Raw genomic sequence first — 17873 nt, forward strand, 5'->3', positions numbered from 1 at the left:
ATGGAATTGTTTGGGTTGGGAAAATCCCTCTGCGACCACCGAGTCCGGCTCTGCCCAGGCCACCGCTGCCATGTCCCCAAGTGCCGCATGCACAGGGCTGGTGAATCCCCCGGGGATGGGCACTCCACCCCTGCCAGGGCTGGACAGCCCTTTCCAAGAAGGAATCTTCCCAAAATTATCCAACCTGGCCCAGCCTGAGGCCGTTCCCTCTCCTCCTGTCCCTGTTCCCTGGGAGCAGATCCCAGCTCCTGGCTCCAGGAATCCAGGGAGTTGTGCAGAGCCAGAAGTTCCCCCTGATCCCCCTTTTCTCCAGGCTGAGCCCCTTTCCCAGCTCCCTCAGCTGCTCCTGGAGCTCCAGAACCTTCCCTTGACTCTCTCCATCGATCCCCTGGATCTCCAATGTCCATCCAGACTCCCCAAACCCCAAGGAATGACCCCAAACTCAGCGAGCCCTGGGCTGACTATACAGTAAGAACATTTATTTCCTGGAGACACCTGGAACAGTCTCTCCCACGTCGGATGATCGGAGACACAATTCCAACCAACCCTCTCCTGCTTTGGGTTTGGTCTGTTCCCGGCTCCGATTTTTTACACCGTGGATGCTCCTTCCCGACCCCGAGTGACGAAGGAAATCCGAACACGCAGAACTGCCTGGCCCCCAAGTGTGGTTCCTGGGAAGCTCCATCACCTGGAGCTCGGCTCCTCCCCGCCGCTTTCCTGCTGCTTGGCCATGAACTTCTGCGGAGAAGGGAGAAGAGAGAGATGGTGCTGCAGGGATATCCCAGGATTATCCCTTAAAACCTGGGTGAGGAACACCTGGGCCACGTTCAGTCAGCTCCTCCCACGGCCAAGGTGGGATTTGTCCCATAAAACCCCCCAAATTCCACATGGGAAGCTCCTGAGGGGAACGTGGCCAAATCTCAGGGGTCAGGATTCCCCACAGTCTGGGCGTGGAATAAAAATATTCCGCATTCCCGCTGTATTCCCAAACCCCGTCACACGTGAACTCCCAGGGAATCCTTGGCACCCCAGAATCCAAGGATTTGGGGGGATATTCCCGTTTTTCTGGTGGTACCTCCATGTTCTGCCGGTGCAGGGGGGTCCTGCAGTGGTTGATCATGGAGGGCTCGTCGGCGTAGAAGAGGGAGCAGATCTGGCAGAAGAATCCGGCCTTGGGGACCAGGATGTCCAGAGCTGAGGACACACCACAGTCACCACACACAGCTCCCAGAAATATTCCAACCTCACCTTCCTCCAGCCAAATCTGGGGAATCTGTGATGCCTCAAGGGGAAATTACAGTTCTTAAACATTCAAAAAAATCAGGTTTTTCACCCAAGCTGGTCCCTGACCCGTTTCAATCCCCAGGTCATCTCCTTTTCCAATAAACACTCCATTTTCTGGGAATAAAACAACCAATCCCATGGAAGTTGGAGGAGATTTTGAAGGACTGACCCCATGGAAAAATGATCCCTACTGGAGCAGCTCCTGAAGGACTGACCCCATGGAAGTGGGAGCAGTTCCTGAAGGACTGACCCCGTGGAAATTCAGGAAGTTCCTGAAGGACTGACCCCACACAAGTTGGAGCAGGGACCTGATTAATTCCTGAAGGATTGATCCCACGGAAAAAGTGACCCCATGGAAGTTGGAGCAGTTCCTGAAGAACCGATCCCATGGAAAAGTGACCCATGTTGGAGTAGTCTGTTCCTGAAGGATTGACCCCATGGAAGTTGGAACAATTCCTGAAGAATCGACCCCATGGAACTTGGAACAATTCCTGAAGGACCGACCCCATGGAAAAGTGACTTGTGTTGGAGCAGCTCCTGAGGGACTGACCCCATGGAAGTTGGACCAGTTCCTGAAGAACTGAGCCCACAGAAATAGGAACAATTCCTGAAGGGCTGACCCCATGGAAAAGTGACCCATGTTGGAGCAGCCTGTTCCTGAAGGATTGATTGATCCCATGGAAGAATGATCCACGTTGGAGCAGCTCCTGAAGGAAAGACTCCATGGAAAAGTGACCCATGGTGGAGCAGTTCCTGAAGAACTGACCCCATGGAAGTGGGAGCAGTTCCTGAAGGACTGACCCCATGGAAGTTGGAGCAGTTCCTGAAGGACTGACCCCGTGGAAATTCAGGAAGTTCCTGAAGGACTGACCCCACACAAGTTGGAGCAGGGACCTGATTAATTCCTGAAGGATTGATCCCATGGAAAAAGTGACCCACAACAGAGCAGCTCCTGAAGGAAAGACTCCATGGAAGTGACTCATGTTGGAGCAGCTCCTGAAGGACTGACCCCAAGGAAGCTGGAGCAATTCCTGACCCCATGGAAGCTGGAGCAATTCCTGACCCCATGGAATTCAGTATATCCCCACATCCTCATTTCACAGCCCTGGCAGCAATTCCCTCCTTTCCAGACACCGAATGTTGGGAATAAAACTCGCCACAGGATGGGAACCCTCAGGAGACACCACGCTGCACCCCACTAATAATCAATAATTCCACCTGGATTTGGAAATTTCCGGAAAAAAACTTTCCATGAGAGGATTCTGAGTTTAACCAACTAGTTAAACAGGGATTTGGAGGAGCCAAGAAAAACCATGGATTCTGGGCCCTGACTCTGAGGTTCTCTGTGGTGGTGAGGCACAGGAGCAGTTTTCAAACGGGCAGGAAAGAATCTTCCAGCCAGGAAAACCCGGAGCATTTCAGGGGATTCCTTTGGATTTACCTTTGGGAGTGCTCTGCGTCTTGGGGACACCTGGAAAAGTCGTTTTCTTCTGCTGAGGCTTTGGTTCTGCATCTTCTGATCCCAGCTGAGCTGCTGGAGACAGAAATGCATGGTTGGGATGGAATCGTGGAATCATGGAGTGATGGAATGGAAGCATGGAACAGAATCACGGAATGATGGAATGGAACCATGGCATGGTTTGGGTTGGGAGGCACCTAAGAGACATGGACAGGGACACCTTCCACCAGCCCAGGTGGCTCCAAGCCTCGTCCAAGCTGGCCTTGATGTTCCTCACCTTTTGGCTTGGAGATTTCAGCCATTTCATCCTCTGGATTTGTATCTCCTAGAATTCCCATTTCTTCCGGTCCTGCAACAGCAACAATATCTTCGTCATCTTCATCCTCGGGCGGGTTCTTCCCTGGGAAAGCGCTTTCTTCTTCTTCATCGCCGACTTCGTCGACCGTAACAAAGTTCAGTTCCTCTTTGAGGTGATTGAAGTCGGCCAGGAAATCATCCTCGTCCTCGTTGACCTCATCCAGAGTCACCAGAGGATTGTCCTCGTTGTCCTCCTGGATCTCATCCACGGTCACCAAGGCGTTGGGGTCGTCGGGCACCTGGGAGGCCGCGCCATCCCCGGGGTTGGCTTTGCCCTCCTCGGCGGCGCTCAGCTCCGCGGGCTCGTTGAGGGGCAGCTCCTCCACCTCCCCGATCTCGTCCACGGTCACCAAGGGCTCGGCCTTCAGATCCCGCTCCTCAAATTCCCCCCGGGGCCCGTTCCCGTGGGAGCCCGGCTCCTCCTGCTCCGAGATCTCGTCCAGCGTCAGCAGCGCCCGCGGATCCTTCGCCGCTTCCGACAGCTCCTCCTCTTCCACCACCTCATCCACCACCACCAGGCCCTGGGGGTCGACGCCCGGCAGCGGCACCGGGGCCTCCTCCTCCTCCTCCCCGATCTCATCCAAGGTGACAAAGGACAGCTCACCTTCGGCTCCGCAACTCTTCCCTTTCCTCTTCTTGGGCGCCGGCTCCGGAGCGTTGGCTTTGGGGGCTTCTTTTCTCTTCCCCCTCGGGGGGTTCCGCCGCGGCGTCACCGGAGACTCGGCTTCCTCCAGCACCTCGTCCACCGTGACGAACTCGTCCAGGTTAAACGGGAAGAGCTCTTCCTCCTGGGAGTGGAATAGATAACTGTCATCTCCAGCAGGATATAAAAAATAACCCCAAATTTCATTTGAGTGAAAAAAAAACAAAAAAAAAAGTGGTCAGGGCTTAAATTGCAGCTTAAACCTGAGTTAATTTAAATTAATGACTCAGAAATTCAATATTTCTGATTAATTAGTTTAAATTAACTCATCCAGGTTAAACGGGAAGAGCTCTTCCTCCTGGGAATGGAATAGTTAACTGTCATCACCAGCACGATATAAAAAATAACCCCAAATTTAATTTCAGAGAAAAAAAACAAAAAAAAAAGTGGTCAGGGCTTAAATTGCAGCCTAACTCTGAGTTAATTTAAATTAATGACTCAGAAATTCAATATTTCTGAGTAATTAATTTAAATTAACTCAGGGTTAACCCCATCCATCGTGACAAACTCATCCAGGTTAAACGGGAAGAGCTCTTCCTCCTGGGAATGGAATAGATAACTGTCATCACCAGCAGGATACAAAAAATAACGCCAAATTTAATTTGAGTGAAAAAACAAAAATAAAAAAATGTAGTCAGGGCTTAAATTGCAGCTTAAACCTGAGTTAATTTAAATTAATTACTCAGAAATGTTGAATTTCTGAGTAATTAATTTAAATTAACTCAGGTTTAGTTCAGGAAGCCAAAGTCCTCTGGAAAAATCGCTGCAGGTCAATAGGGGATAAAATTCCATGGGTAACATTCAATGGATGAAATTCAGCAGATAAAAATCAACGGGTAAAATCCAGTGGGATAAAGGTCAATAGACAAAATTCAGAGGATAAAATTCAACTGATAAAATTCAGTGGATAAAATTGAAGGGACAAAATTAGTTGGATAAAATCCAGCAGATAAAGTTAAAGGGACGAAATTCAACAGGTAAAATTCAGCGGATGAATTTCAGTGGAGAAAGGCAAAAGGATAAAATTCAATGGATGAAATTCAGTGGATGAAATTCAGTGGAAAAAAAATCAACGGATGAAATTCAGTGGAGAAAGGCCAAAGGATAAAACTGAAGGGATAAAATTCAGTGGATAAAGTTTAACAGATAAAATCCAATGGATAAAATTCAGTGGATAAAAATCAGTGGAAAAAATCAACGGATGAAATTCAGTGGAGAAAGGTAAAAGGATAAAATTGAAGGGATAAAATTCAGTGGATAAAGTTCAAGGGACAAAATTCAATGGATAAAATTCAGTGGAAAAAAATCAACGGATGAAATTCAGTGGAGAAAGGCCAAAGGATAAAATTGAAGGGATAAAATTCAGTGGATAAAGTTTAACAGATAAAATTCAATGGATGAAATTCAGCGGATGAAATTCAATGGAAAAAATTCAATGGATGAAATTCAGTGGAGAAAGGCCAAAGGATAAAACTGAAGGGATAAAATTTAACAGATAAAATTCAATGGATGAAATTCAGCGGATGAAATTCAGTGGAGAAAGGCCAGTGGATAAAATTGAAGGGACAAAACTTAGTAGATAAAATTCAGTGGATAAAGTTTAACAGATAAAAGTCAATGGATAAAATTCCTGCCAATTCAAAGTTCTGGGTCCAAAGGAACGGGTGCCCCACCCCAAATGATGCCTCTGATTTCCTCCCTTGAGAATTCTGAATTTTTGTTACTTTTTTTGCCAAATTATTCCGTCCTACCCTCACATTTTGATGGATATTTAACACAAACTGCGAAACTGGGATTTGGGGATGGATTTATGGGATCTGATCCCAGCTGGGGTTTCCTGGCGGTCCCGGCTCTGTGAGCCTGGAAATAGGGACTGGAGAGATCCACAGGGAATGGATGCAAAGGGATTCCAGCATCCCACGGGATCCATGGACACCAGAAGGAAAAAGGGCAGGAATTTGGCGATCCCATTTTGGGAAGAGGGGAAAAGATTCCCGAGAGCAGGAACATCATGGAATCCTGGAACGGTTTGGGTTGGAGAAGATCCTAAATCCCATCCAATCCCACCCCCTGGAACATCAAAAATCCCCATTTCCATGCACTCCACCCTTTTAACCCCACGGTTTTCCATCCTTACCTCCTTCTGTTTTCCGGCGCTGCCGGCGCCGCTTTTCAAAGCTGCGGCACCGCCCCCACCAGGAGCCTGCAAAATGGGACAAAAAATTCCATGAAATCCCAGGAAATCCCAATCCTCACCCAGCACAGCTTTGTTTGGATCAAGGAGCTGCTCTGGGATGTCCCCACGGCTCCGGGGATTTGCCACCAACGGGTGACACCTGGCTCAGGAGCCTCTTTGCCATCTGCGCAGGGCTCGGAAAAGCAAATTCCAGCTCCCCAGAGGAACACGGGGCTTATTCCCACTTGGAGCTGCTCCAAGGAATTCAGTTTGGATTCGCTTCCAAAACAATTCCAAAGGATTTTCCAAGCAGTTCCACCCTCCTGGTGCAGCTAAACGGAGCAGGTTACCCAGCAGCTCCTCTGGGTGCCCCAGGATTTATGGAAAAGGGGCGATCCCAGAAACCCAGAGCGGGAGAAGCTCAGGGAACACCTGGGCACTCCTGCCCTCCTCACCTGATTCCCGCCGGGATTTTCCTTCGTGCCAGATGTTCCGCTCTCTCCCTGCTGGCTCTGCTTTGAACTGGTCGGAGATTCCAGCTGGGAATCCTTTTCCTGCTGGGATGAGCTCTTCCCGCCGTCTCCCTGCGCTTCCACTCCGGAATTTCCGTTCCCTTTCCACGGGCTGTTCCCGGCTCCCGGCTGAGCCGCGGTTTTGGGTGGGATTTTCTTCTCCAGTCCTGCTTTGGGGGGGATTTTCTGCTCCCCAGCTCTTCCCGGGGAAGGCTCGGTGACCCTGACGGGAATTTTCTGTTTCAGGATGTCCGGGACAGACACCACAGCCTTCAGAAGGGTTTTCCCAATGCAAGATTCCTTCAGCGACGCGGCGGGATTTGCCGGAGCGGCCGCGTGGTTTTCTTCGGATTTTGCAGCTCCCATCCCTTTATTTTGTGGGATTTTAACCGAACTCCCCCCGTGCGTCTCACCAACAGCATTCCCAGAGTTCTCCCCACCCTTGGAGGATGTTTTTCCCGGTGTTTTGTCCAGTTCTGTCCCAGCCTTGCCCCCAGCCTTCCCTGGATTTTCCCCAATTTTGGGCACGGATTCCTCCGCTGCCGCCTCTCTCTCTGCTCCAGCCACATCCATTTTTTTCCCTGGAGCATCCAGAGTTTTTGGGACAGCTTTCCTCTCCGTGGACGTTTCCTGGCTGCTTTTCCCAGCCTCGGGAACGGGAGTTTTCTCCGGAGCAGCCGGCTCCGCGCTGGGCTGGGTGACACCGGGTGCCACCGCGGGCGCCTCCTCCGAGCTCGGGGACGCTCCAGGGACGGCTCCTGGCGCTCCTCCGCCTGCTGGGGTGGCCTTGCCGGACGATTCCAGAGGTTCCCCGGCGGGAGCAGAGGGTTCCCCACCCTCCTTTTGGAGGATTTCCAGCTCCGGCCCATCCCGAGATTTGTCCGTCCCCGCTCCGGAAAGCGGCGCCGGTTTCTCCTCCGGCCCCGCTCCGGGCGATTTGCTGCCAGCCGGATCCGCAGGAATTCCAGGATCCAACCCCTCCACGTCCATCCCTGTGGGCGATTCCCTCGCTGCTCCTCCGGTCTGCGACTCGGGAATCTCCAGCTGTCCCGCTGGAATCTCCTCCGGGACATTTGGGGTGGGAACTTGGCCTTTCTTGGCCTCTCCCGATGGATTCCCGGCTGGTTTTTGCACCGTTCCTGACCCCTCTGGGATTTTTTTCAAGCCAGAGCTAAAAGCATTTAAAAGAAACAAAAATCAAACCGTGGGGAGAGAATTCCAGAAGTCTCAGAAAGCTCCGGATGCCACCGGTGGGAGTTTTCCCGGAGCATGAGGAAATGGGATTGGGAATTCTGCGGGAAAAGGCGACACTTGAGGTGAGTAATTCACGTTTTGGAGACCTCAGGCCTTGGAAAATTTCTGTCCCACAGAGGGAAAATTGGGAGTATCCCACCAAAAGGATGCTCCTGGATAAGGGAATTAGAGGAGCTTTGCTCTGTCTGCAGCTCCCAATCCTGAGAGAGCAGGTTTGGATTTGGGATCAGGTTTTGGTTTGGGTTTAAAATCCCTGATTTCCATGGAAAACTCTCTGGGATAACACAGCCCAAGGTGCCACAGGATGGAGCTTTCCAGGGAATTTCAGACTTCCCTGAGGGACAGAATCCCACAGGATGAGCTTGGGAAGTGCTGGAATTAGGGATGGCTGTGCCTGGAGCACACATTCCAGCAGAATTCCAGCAGGGAATTTCTGCTCCAAAACCTGGAAAAATCAGGATTGTCCAGGAGAGCGGGATTTGGGATCATCCTCCAAAGGGATTTCCCATCAATTCAACACTTATGGCTGTGCTCAGTTTGTTTTCCACTGGGATGCACGGAAAACTCCTGGGATGGAAATGGAAAACCCCCCCCGGATTAATGGAAAATGTGACCTGGGAAAAGTAGAGCCCAGGAGTGAAGTTTAATTAATTAAAGTTTCAGAAAAATAATTAATAATTTAAATAATAATTCAGCTGTTTTCTGCTGCCTAACAAATGGAATAAGTTAATTGTGTGGAAAATGTGTGCAGCAGGGAAAAACATCGACTTTCCAACTTTTCAGGAGATGGGATTCATGGAAAAGTCACATTTTAATTTTAATTTTTAATTCCACTTGTCTGGAAACAAGAAGTGGCTGTGAGGAGGAGATTCCCATTAATTTGGGAATTAATGCTCCCAAAATTCAGCAGTTTCATGGAATGACAAGGAAAGAAATGGGATCTGGGAATACAGAGCTTTTCCGTAACAGAATTCCTTAAATTTCAGGATGATCCTTACACAATTTGGGGGTTTTAACAACAAAACTCATCCAGAAATCCGAGTTGGAATCACAGAAAAAAAGGGATCGAAGCCATAATTAACAAAATTTCCTAAAAATTTCTGGGAATTCAGCAGTCAGAAAAAGGCATTCCAGAGGCAGGGATAGAGGGAAGAGCTGCAGGATGGAATAAAAGCAACAAGAGGAGCCAGGACTTGAGCAGGGGAAAAAAAACAAGGAAAAACTCCACAGAAATTGGGATTTCACGCCATTTTTCCATGATTTTTTTAATGAATCCCAAATATTTTGGCTCTGGAGGACATGGAGTGGGAAGTAGGAGCAGCAGGACACAGCTGGAGGGAGGCTCAGCAATCCCTAATCGTGGATGAACATTCCAAGAGGGAAAAGAAATGGATAAAATTCCCAAAAATCCTCGCAGGCTGTACCTTCCTTTGCTCCCATCCTCTCTCTTCACTTCCTTTTTCCCGGTTTCAGCCTGGAAAACAAAAATCCCAATTCCTGAGGGTGAAATCCCAACCCTGGAGGAAAAATCCCAACCCTGAGGGAAATTCCATCCTCGAAGAAAATCCCAAACTGTGAGGGGAAAATCCCAATTCTGAGGGAAGAACTCCAACTCTGAGAGAAAAATCCCAAACCTGAGGGGCAAAATCCCAACCCTGAAGGGAAAAATCCCAACCTGAGGGGGAAATTCCAATCCTGAGGGAAAAATACCATCCTTGTAGGAAAAAATCCCAAATCCTGAGGGAAATCCCATCCTTAAGGGAAAATATCCCAACCTTGAGGGAAAAAATCACGATACTGAGGGAAATCCTACCCTTTTGGAAAAAAATCTCAAACTCTGAGGGAAAAATTCCATCCCTGAAGAAAATCCCAACCTTGAGGGGAAAGTCCCAAACCCTGAGGGGAAAATCCCAATTCTGAGGGAAGAACTCCAACTCTGAGAGAAAAATCCCAAACCTGAGGGGGAAAATCCCAACCTGAGGGGGAAATTCCAACCCTGAGGGAAAAAATCTCAAACTCTGAGGGAAAAATTCCATCCCTGAGGGAAAAATCCCAACCCTAAGGGGAAAGTCCTGACCCTGGGGGTGAAAAATCCCAACCCTCAGGGAAAATCCTAATCATGAGGGAAAAACTCAAACCTGAGAGGGAAATCCCAGTTCTGAGGAAAAAATACTATCCTTGAAGGGGAAAATCTTGACCCTGAGGAGAAAATCCCAAGCCTGAGGAGAAAATCCCAATCCTGAAGGAAATCCCATCCTTGTGGGAAAAAAAATCCCAAACTGTGAGGGAAAAACCCCAACCCTGAGGCAAAAATCAGGCTCTGAGGGAGAAAAACCCAATCCTGAGAGAAAACCCTGACCCAGAGGGAAATCCCATCCTTGAGGGAAAAACAATCCCAAATCCTGAGGGAAAAGTCCCAAACCCTAAGGGAAAATTCTAACCCTGAGGGGGAAATCCCAATCATGAGGGAAAAATCCAATCCTGAGGGGGAAATCCCAATCATGAGGGAAAAATTCCAACCCAGAGGGAAAACCACGATCCTGACAGGAAACTCATGATCCTGAGGGAAAAATACATCCTTGAAGGAAAAAAACCTAAACCCTGAGGGAAAAATCCCAATCCTGAGGGAAATCCCATCCTTGAGAGAAAATATCCCAACCCTGAGGGAAAAACCATGATCCTGAGGAAAATCCTATCCTTGAGGGAAAATATCCCAACCTCTGAGTAAAAATCCCAACTCTGAGAGGGAAATCCCAATCCTGAGAGAAAAATACCATCCTTGAAGGGAAAAATCCCAATCCCTGAGGGAAATCTCAAACTCTGAGGGGAATATCCCAAGCCTTGATGGGAAAATATCCCAACCCTGAGGGAAAATCTTGACCCTGAGGGAAAAATTCCAACCCTGACAGAAAAATCCCAATCATGAGGGAAAAACCCAATCCTGAGGGGAAAATCCCGACTCTGAGGGAAAAAAAATCTGACTGTGAGGGAAATCTCATTCTTGAGGGAAAAATCCCAACCCTGAGGGAAAAATCCCAACCCGAGGGAAAAATCCAAATCCTGAGGGGGAAAATCCGAGCCCTGAGGGGGAAAATCCCAATCCTGAGGGGAAATCCCAATCCTGAGGGGGAAAATCCGAGCCCTGAGGGGGAAAATCCCAGCCCTGGGGCGGGGAAGGAAATCCCAACCTCGAGGGAAAAAAATTCCAAACCCTGAGGAAAAATTCCAACCCTGAAGGAAAAAAATTCTGACTGTGAGGGAAATCTCATTCTTGAGGGAAAAATCCCAACCCTGAGGAAAAATCTCAATCCTGAGGGGAAAAATCCCAATCCTGAGGGAAAAATCCCAACCCTGAGGGAAAAATCCAAATCCTGAGGGGGAAAATCCGAGCCCTGAGGGGGAAAATCCCAATCCTGAGGGGAAATCCCAATCCTGAGGGAAATCCCAATCCTGAGGGGGAAAATCCCAGCCCTGGGGCGGGAAGGAAATCCCAACCTCGAGGGAAAAAAATTCCAAACCCTGAGGAAAAATTCCAACCATGAGGGAAGATCTTGGCCCTGAGGGTAAAATCCCAACCCTGAAGGAAATCCCATCCCACAGTTCTTTGCAGGAAGGTTCTCCCACCCCAAAAAAAACCCCAAATGGTGGAAAATATGGAATTTTTACCTCAGGAATGTCTCCGTGGGAGGACAAGGAGCAGGTGAGTGTGTGTTCTCCTATGGAATATGGATATTGCTGCAGGAAACTGTGCATGGAGCGCGCGGATTTGGGGCTGTCCAGGTGCAGGATGGCCTGAAGGAAAAAAATATTAAATTCCTTAATTTATGGATAAAAAGGGAATTCTTAAACCTGCTGGAATGTCTTCCTTTTTCCCTGCCATTTTCCAGGCGTAAAAAGGGTTAAAAGTCACTTCAAAATGGTTCAATTTGGGTCCTAAAGGTGAAACTAACTTGGGTTTTTTGGGATTTAAAAGATATTTTTCCTGGATTTGGGATTTTCACTTTCAAAATATTCTCCAGGTTTTTGGGGTATTCTCCTTGGGTTTTTTAGGATTTAAAAAGTATTTCTTTGGATTTTTGGGATTTTCCTGGTTTTTCTTGGGATTTAAAAGATACTTCCTTGCATTTTTAGGATTTAAAAAACATTTTCAACAGATTTTGGGATTTAAAGGGCGTTTCCCTTGTTTTTTTGGGATTTAAAGGACATTTGCCTTGGATTTTAAAGAATATTTCCATGGGTCTTTTCTTTTTGTTTTTGGGACTTTAAAAACATTTTCTTGGTTTTTCTGTGATTCAAAGGATATTTTCCTTGTTTTTCTTGGGATTTAAAAACATTTTCCTCAGTCTTTTTTTCTTACTTAAAGATCATTTCCTTGTTTTTTTGGGATCTAAAACCTAAACAATCCCACAAAAACCCCAGCAATTCTGCCATTCCCATTCTTTTCAATTCCCAAAAATACCCAGACCCCCATCCCCAAGTCCCCAAAATTCCCCCAAAAATTCCCGCAAAAATCCACCAAAAAATCCCCAAAAATTAAAAAATCCCCCAAATCCACCAATAACTCCCCAAAAAATTAAAAAAAAACAAAAATCACAAGAAATCCCAAAAAATCCACAAAAATTAAAAAAAAAAATCCCCCACATTTCCACAAAAATCCCCCAAAATAAAAAATAATTCTAAAATAATCCCCCGAAATTCCCAAATATATTCTCAAATAAAATCCACCAAAAACCTCCAAAAAATTCCAAAGAAAAATGGCAAAGGGAGGAAAGGGCAGAAAAGGAGGGGAAAAGGGAAAGAAAGAAGGGAAAAAGAAGGAAATGGGGAAAAGGGGAAAAAGGGGCAAAAAGGGGAAAAACTGAAAGAATGGGGAAAGAAAGGGGGGAAAGGAAAAAATGGGAATAAGGAGAAAAAAAAAATCCTCCAAAATTCCCCAAAAATTTTCCAAAAAATCCCAATAAATTAAAAAAAAAAAATAAAAAATCCCCCAAAATTCCCCAAAAAACCCCATTTTCCCCCATTTTTTCCCCGCAAACCCCAATTTTCCCCTGCTGTACCCGGTGCCGGTTGCTGAGCACGGCACAGCGCTCCACCTTGCCAAGCAAAACCTGGCACACACCAGCGCCAGCTCCAAATCCCTCTGCCAAAATCCCCCAAAATCTCCTAAAAAACCCATTTCCCCCACTTTTCCCCATTTTCCCCCCTTTTTCCCCCATTTTCTCCCATTTCCCCCCCATTTTTCCCTTTGTACCCGGTGCCGGTTGCTGAGCACAGCACAGCGCTCCACCTTGCCAAGCACAAGCCGGCACAAACCAGCTCCGCTTCCTGGAACCCCTCTGCCAAAATTCCCCAAAATCCCCCAAAAAACCCCATTTTCCCCATTTTTTCCCCCATTTTCCCCCAATTTTCCACATTTTTTCCCCATTTCCCCCGTTGTACCCGGTGCCAGTTGCTGAGCACGGCACAGTGCTCCACCTTGCCAAGCACAGCCTCACACACACCAGCGCCAGCTCCCAAATCCCTCATCCAAAAATCCCCAAAAATCCCCATTTTCCCCCCATTTTTTCCCCCATTTTTTCCCCAATTTTCTCCCATTTCCCCCCCATTTTCCCCTGCTGTACCCGGTGCCGGTTGCTGAGCATGGTGCAGTGCTCCACCTTGCCAAGCACAAGCCGGCACAAACCAGCTCCGCTTCCTGGAACCCCTCTGCCAAATTCCCCAAAATCCCCCAAAAAACCCCATTTTCCCCCATTTTTTCCCCCATTTTTCCCCATTTTTCCCCCGTTTTACCCGGTGCCGGTTGCTGAGCACGGCACAGCGCTCCACCTTGCCAAGCACAGCCTCACACACACCAGCGCCAGCTCCCAAATCCCTCATCCAAAAATCCCCAAAAATCCCATTTTCCCCCCCATTTTTTCCCCCATTTTCCCCCATTTTTTTCCCCAATTTTCTCCCATTTCCCCCCCATTTTCCCCTTTGTACCCGGTGCCGGTTGCTGAGCACGGCGCAGTGCTCCACCTTGCCAAGCACAAGCCGGCACAAACCAGCTCCGCTTCCTGGAACCCCTCTGCCAAAATTCCCCAAAATCCCCCAAAAAACCCCATTTTCCCCCATTTTTTCCCCCATTTTCCCCCAATTTTCCACATTTTTTCCCCATTTCCCCCCGTTGTACCCGGTGCCGGTTGCTGAGCACGGCACAGTGCTCCACCTTGCCAAGCACAGCCTCGCACACACCAGCGCCAGCTCCCAAATCCCTCATCCAAAAATCCCCAAAAATCCCCATTTTCCCCCCCATTTTTTCCCCCATTTTCCCCCATTTTTTCCCCATTTTCCCCATATTTTCCCCACTTTCCCCCGTTGTACCCGGTGCCGGTTGCTGAGCACGGCACAGCGCTCCACCTTGCTGAAGCGCAGCCTCACACACACCAGCGCCAGCTCCCAAATCCCTCATCCAAAAATCCCCAAAAAACCCCATTTTCCCCCATTTTTTCCCCCATTTTCCCCCATTTTTTCCCCAATTTTCTCCCATTTTCCCCATTTTCCACTGCTGTACCCGGTGCCGGTTGCTGAGCACAGCACAGTGCTCCACCTTGCCAAGCACAAGCCGGCACAAACCAGCTCCGCTTCCTGGAACCCCTCTGCCAAAATTCCCCAAAATCCCCCAAAAAGCCCCATTTTCCCCCAATTTTCCACATTTTTTCCCCATTTCCCCCCATTTTACCCAGTGCTGGTTGCTGAGCACGGCACAGTGCTCCACCTTGCCAAGCACAGCCTCACACACACCAGCGCCAGCTCCCAAATCCCTCATCCAAAAACCCCCCAAAATTCCCCAAAAAACCCCATTTTCCCCCATTTTTTCCCCAATTTTCCCCCATTATTTCCCCCGCTGTACCCGGTGCCGGTTGCTGAGCACGGCGTAGTGCTCCACCTTGCCGAAGCGCAGCCCGGCGCACACCAGCTCCAGCTCGCGGTAGCCCTGGGCCGGGAGGTTCCCCAGGTGCACCAGGTGCGAGCGCAGCGAGGACGCGTCCGCCTGCAGGGAGAGCGGCCGTGGGAACGGGGGGAAAAACGGGGAAAAAAGGGAGAAAAAAGGGAAAAAAAAGCAAAAATAAAGGGGAAAATGGGAAAGAAAGGGGAAAAATGAGGGGGGAAAAAAGGGGGAAAAAAGGGGAAAAAGGGAAAAGAGAAAAAGGGGGGGGGAAGGAGAAAAAGGGAGGGGAAGGGAAAAAGGGAAAAAAGGGAAAAGGAAAAAGGGGGGAAAAGGGGAAAAGGGAGAAAAAAGGGATTAAAAAGCAAAAATAAAGGGGAAAATGGGAAAGAAAGGGGAAAAAATGAGGGGAGGAAAAGGGGGAAAAAGGGAAAAGAGAAAAAGGGGGGGGGAAGGGAAAAAGGGATAAAAGGGAAAAGGAAAAAGGGGGGAAAAGGGGAAAAGGGAGAAAAAAGGGATTAAAAAGCAAAAATAAAGGGGAAAATGGGAAAGAAAGGGGAAAAATGAGGGGGAAAAAAAGGGGAAGGGGAAAAAGGGGGGGAAGGGAGAAAGGGAAAAAAGGGAAAAGGAAAAAGGGGGGAAAGGGGAAAAAGGGGGGAGAAGGGAAAAAGGGAGAAAAAAGGGGAAAAAGGGAATAAAAAGCAAGAAAAAAGGGGAAAATGGGAAAGAAAGAGAAAAAAGGGGAGGGGAAGTGAAAAAAGGGAGAAAAAGGAAAAAATAGGAATAAAGGGGCAAAAAGGGAAGAAGGAAAGGGGAAAGAACAGGGAAAGGGGGAGAAGTGAAAAAATGGAAAAAAAGGAAGAGGAAAGGGTGGGGAGGAGATGAGAGAAAACTGGGAAAAAAGGGAATAAAGGGAGGAAAAGGGAGAAATGAAAAGGAAGGGGAAAAAGAGGGAAAGAAGAGGGAAAAAAGGGGAAAAAAGGGGGAAAAAAGAGGGAAAAAAGGGGGGGGGGAGGGGAAATTAGGGGGGAAAAAGGAAGAGAAAAAAGAAAGAGCAAAAAGGGGGGGGAAGGGAAAAAAATTTGGGATAATGAGGAGAAAAATTTGGGACAATGAGGAGGAAAATTTGGGACAATGAGGAGGAAAATTTGGGATAATGAGGGAGAAAATTTGGGATAATGAGGAGAGAAATTTGGGATAATGAGGGGAAACCACCTTGGATCAGACTCCTTGATGAGAGAAATGAAAATAGCTTCCTTTAGGGAGGAAAAAAAAGATTGGAGCTTAGTTAATTATAATTGATAACTGATCAATAATTAATAATTGATGAATTAATCATCATTAAAGTGTTCATCGTGTCAAAATTATAAAAAAAAACCTTCCCAGTGGGGGAAAACCTCTTGTTGTAAACCCCAGGAAGTGCTAAGAACTCCATTGAAATCCTAACATTTTGCTTGAAGCGGAAAACTGGGAATTTGTTCCCCAGTTTTTCCCACAATCCCCAAATCTCTCCAATTCCTAATTTCTTCCAATTCTTCACATTCCCACAATTCCCCATAATCCCCCAACTGCTCCCAATCTCACAATTCCTAATTTCTCCCAATCCCCCCAACACCCCCAATTCCTAAAATTCTCACAATTCCCGACTTCCCTCAATCCCACAATCTCCAGATTCCCAAAATCCTCAATTGCTCAATTTCCCTCAATCCCACAATCCCTAAAATTCCCAAATTCTCACGATCACAATCCCTAAAATTCCTCCCAATCCCCCAGCTCCCAAATTTCCCAACTCCTAAAACTCCCCCGATGTTCACGCTCCCACAATTCCCAAATTCCTCAACTTCCCACAATCCCCCAAAATCCCCAATTTCCCCCAATCCCCAACTTCCCTCGATCCTGCAATTCTCACTGCTCCCACAATCCCCAAATTCCCCAATCCTCATAATCCCAAAATTCCTAAGATCCCCACAATATCCCAAATTCCCAACTCCCCCAGTTCCTGCAATCCCCAAATTCTCAAAATTTCTCAATTCTCACAAATCCCAAATTCCCCCCAACTCCTGAAATTCCCAAAGTGCTCAACTCCCCTCAATCCCCAGAATTCCCAAATCCTCACAATCCCCCAAATTCCCAACTCTCCCAAATTCCTCACAATTCCCCACAATTCCCAGATTCCCAAAATCCCCAAATTGCTCGACTTCCCTCAATCCCACAATCCCTAAAATCCCCACGATCACCAAATTACCAAAATTCCCGACTTCCCACAATGTCCCCAACTACTGAAATTCCCCAAATCCCCACAATTCCCAAACTCACCAAATTCCCACAATTCCCCAATTTCCCACAATCCCCAAACCCACACAATCCCCCAAAATCCCCAATTTCCCCCAATTCCCCAACTTCCCTCGATCCTGCAATTCTCACTGTTCCCACAATCCCCCCAAACCCCAAAATGCTCGACTCCCCTCAATCCCACAATCCCTAAAATTCCCGAATTCCCACAATTCCCACAATTCCTAAAATCCCCACAATCTCCCAAATTCCCAACTCCGCCAGTTCCTGCAATCCCCAAATTCTCAAAACTCCCACAATGCCCCAAATTCCCCAAATTCCCCCCAAGTTCCCCCATTCCTAAAATCCCCACAACTCCCTCAATTCCCAAAGTGCTCAACTCCCCTCAATTCCCCAAATTCCCAATTTCTCTCAATCCCACAATTCCCAAGTCTTCGCGGTTCCCCAAATTCCCAATTCCCTCAATCTCACAATTCCCGAATTCCTCCAATTCCCGCAATTCCTAAACCCTCGCGCTCCCCCAACCCCCACAATTCCCACATCCCCCAACTCCTAAAATTCCCCCAGCTCCCAAAATGCTCAACTTTCCTCAATCCCACAATCCCCAAAGTTCCCAAATCCCCACAATCCGGCAAATTCCCAACTCCCCCAGTCCTTACAATCCCCACGATCCCCAAACCCCCCCAATCCCCAACTTCCCTCAATCCCACACTTCCCACAATTCCAAAATCCCCAACTTCCCTCAATCCCACACTTCCCACAATTCCCAAAATCCCCAATTTCCCTCAATTTCTCCCAATCGCCCAACTCCCTCCATTCCTAGAATTCCCTCAATCCCACGATCTCTGCAATTCCCAAAATCTCCACAATCCCCAAATTCCCAAAATCCCCAACTTCCCCCAACTCCT

At 48.0% G+C, this 17873-nt stretch overlaps 1 protein-coding gene across 1 annotated transcript; it reads right to left on the reverse strand.

Annotated features, from left to right (window-relative positions):
* Positions 1-464: 464 nt before the first annotated feature.
* Positions 465-14778, reverse strand: LOC128948479 (zinc finger protein 638-like; the record flags this gene model as incomplete). Its single annotated transcript, XM_054293215.1, has 9 exons — positions 465-738; positions 1076-1194; positions 2726-2818; positions 3021-3888; positions 5941-6006; positions 6435-7662; positions 9170-9219; positions 11412-11537; positions 14638-14778. Coding segments are annotated over 9 exons (2745 nt in total), but the record flags the coding sequence as incomplete, so codon positions are not given.
* Positions 14779-17873: the final 3095 nt, after the last annotated feature.

Source organism: Melozone crissalis, unplaced genomic scaffold (assembly GCF_028551555.1).
Source record: "Melozone crissalis strain CALT ecotype California unplaced genomic scaffold, PUWL_Pcris_2 ptg000132l_1, whole genome shotgun sequence".
In the NCBI taxonomy this organism is placed as follows: domain Eukaryota; kingdom Metazoa; phylum Chordata; class Aves; order Passeriformes; family Passerellidae; genus Melozone; species Melozone crissalis.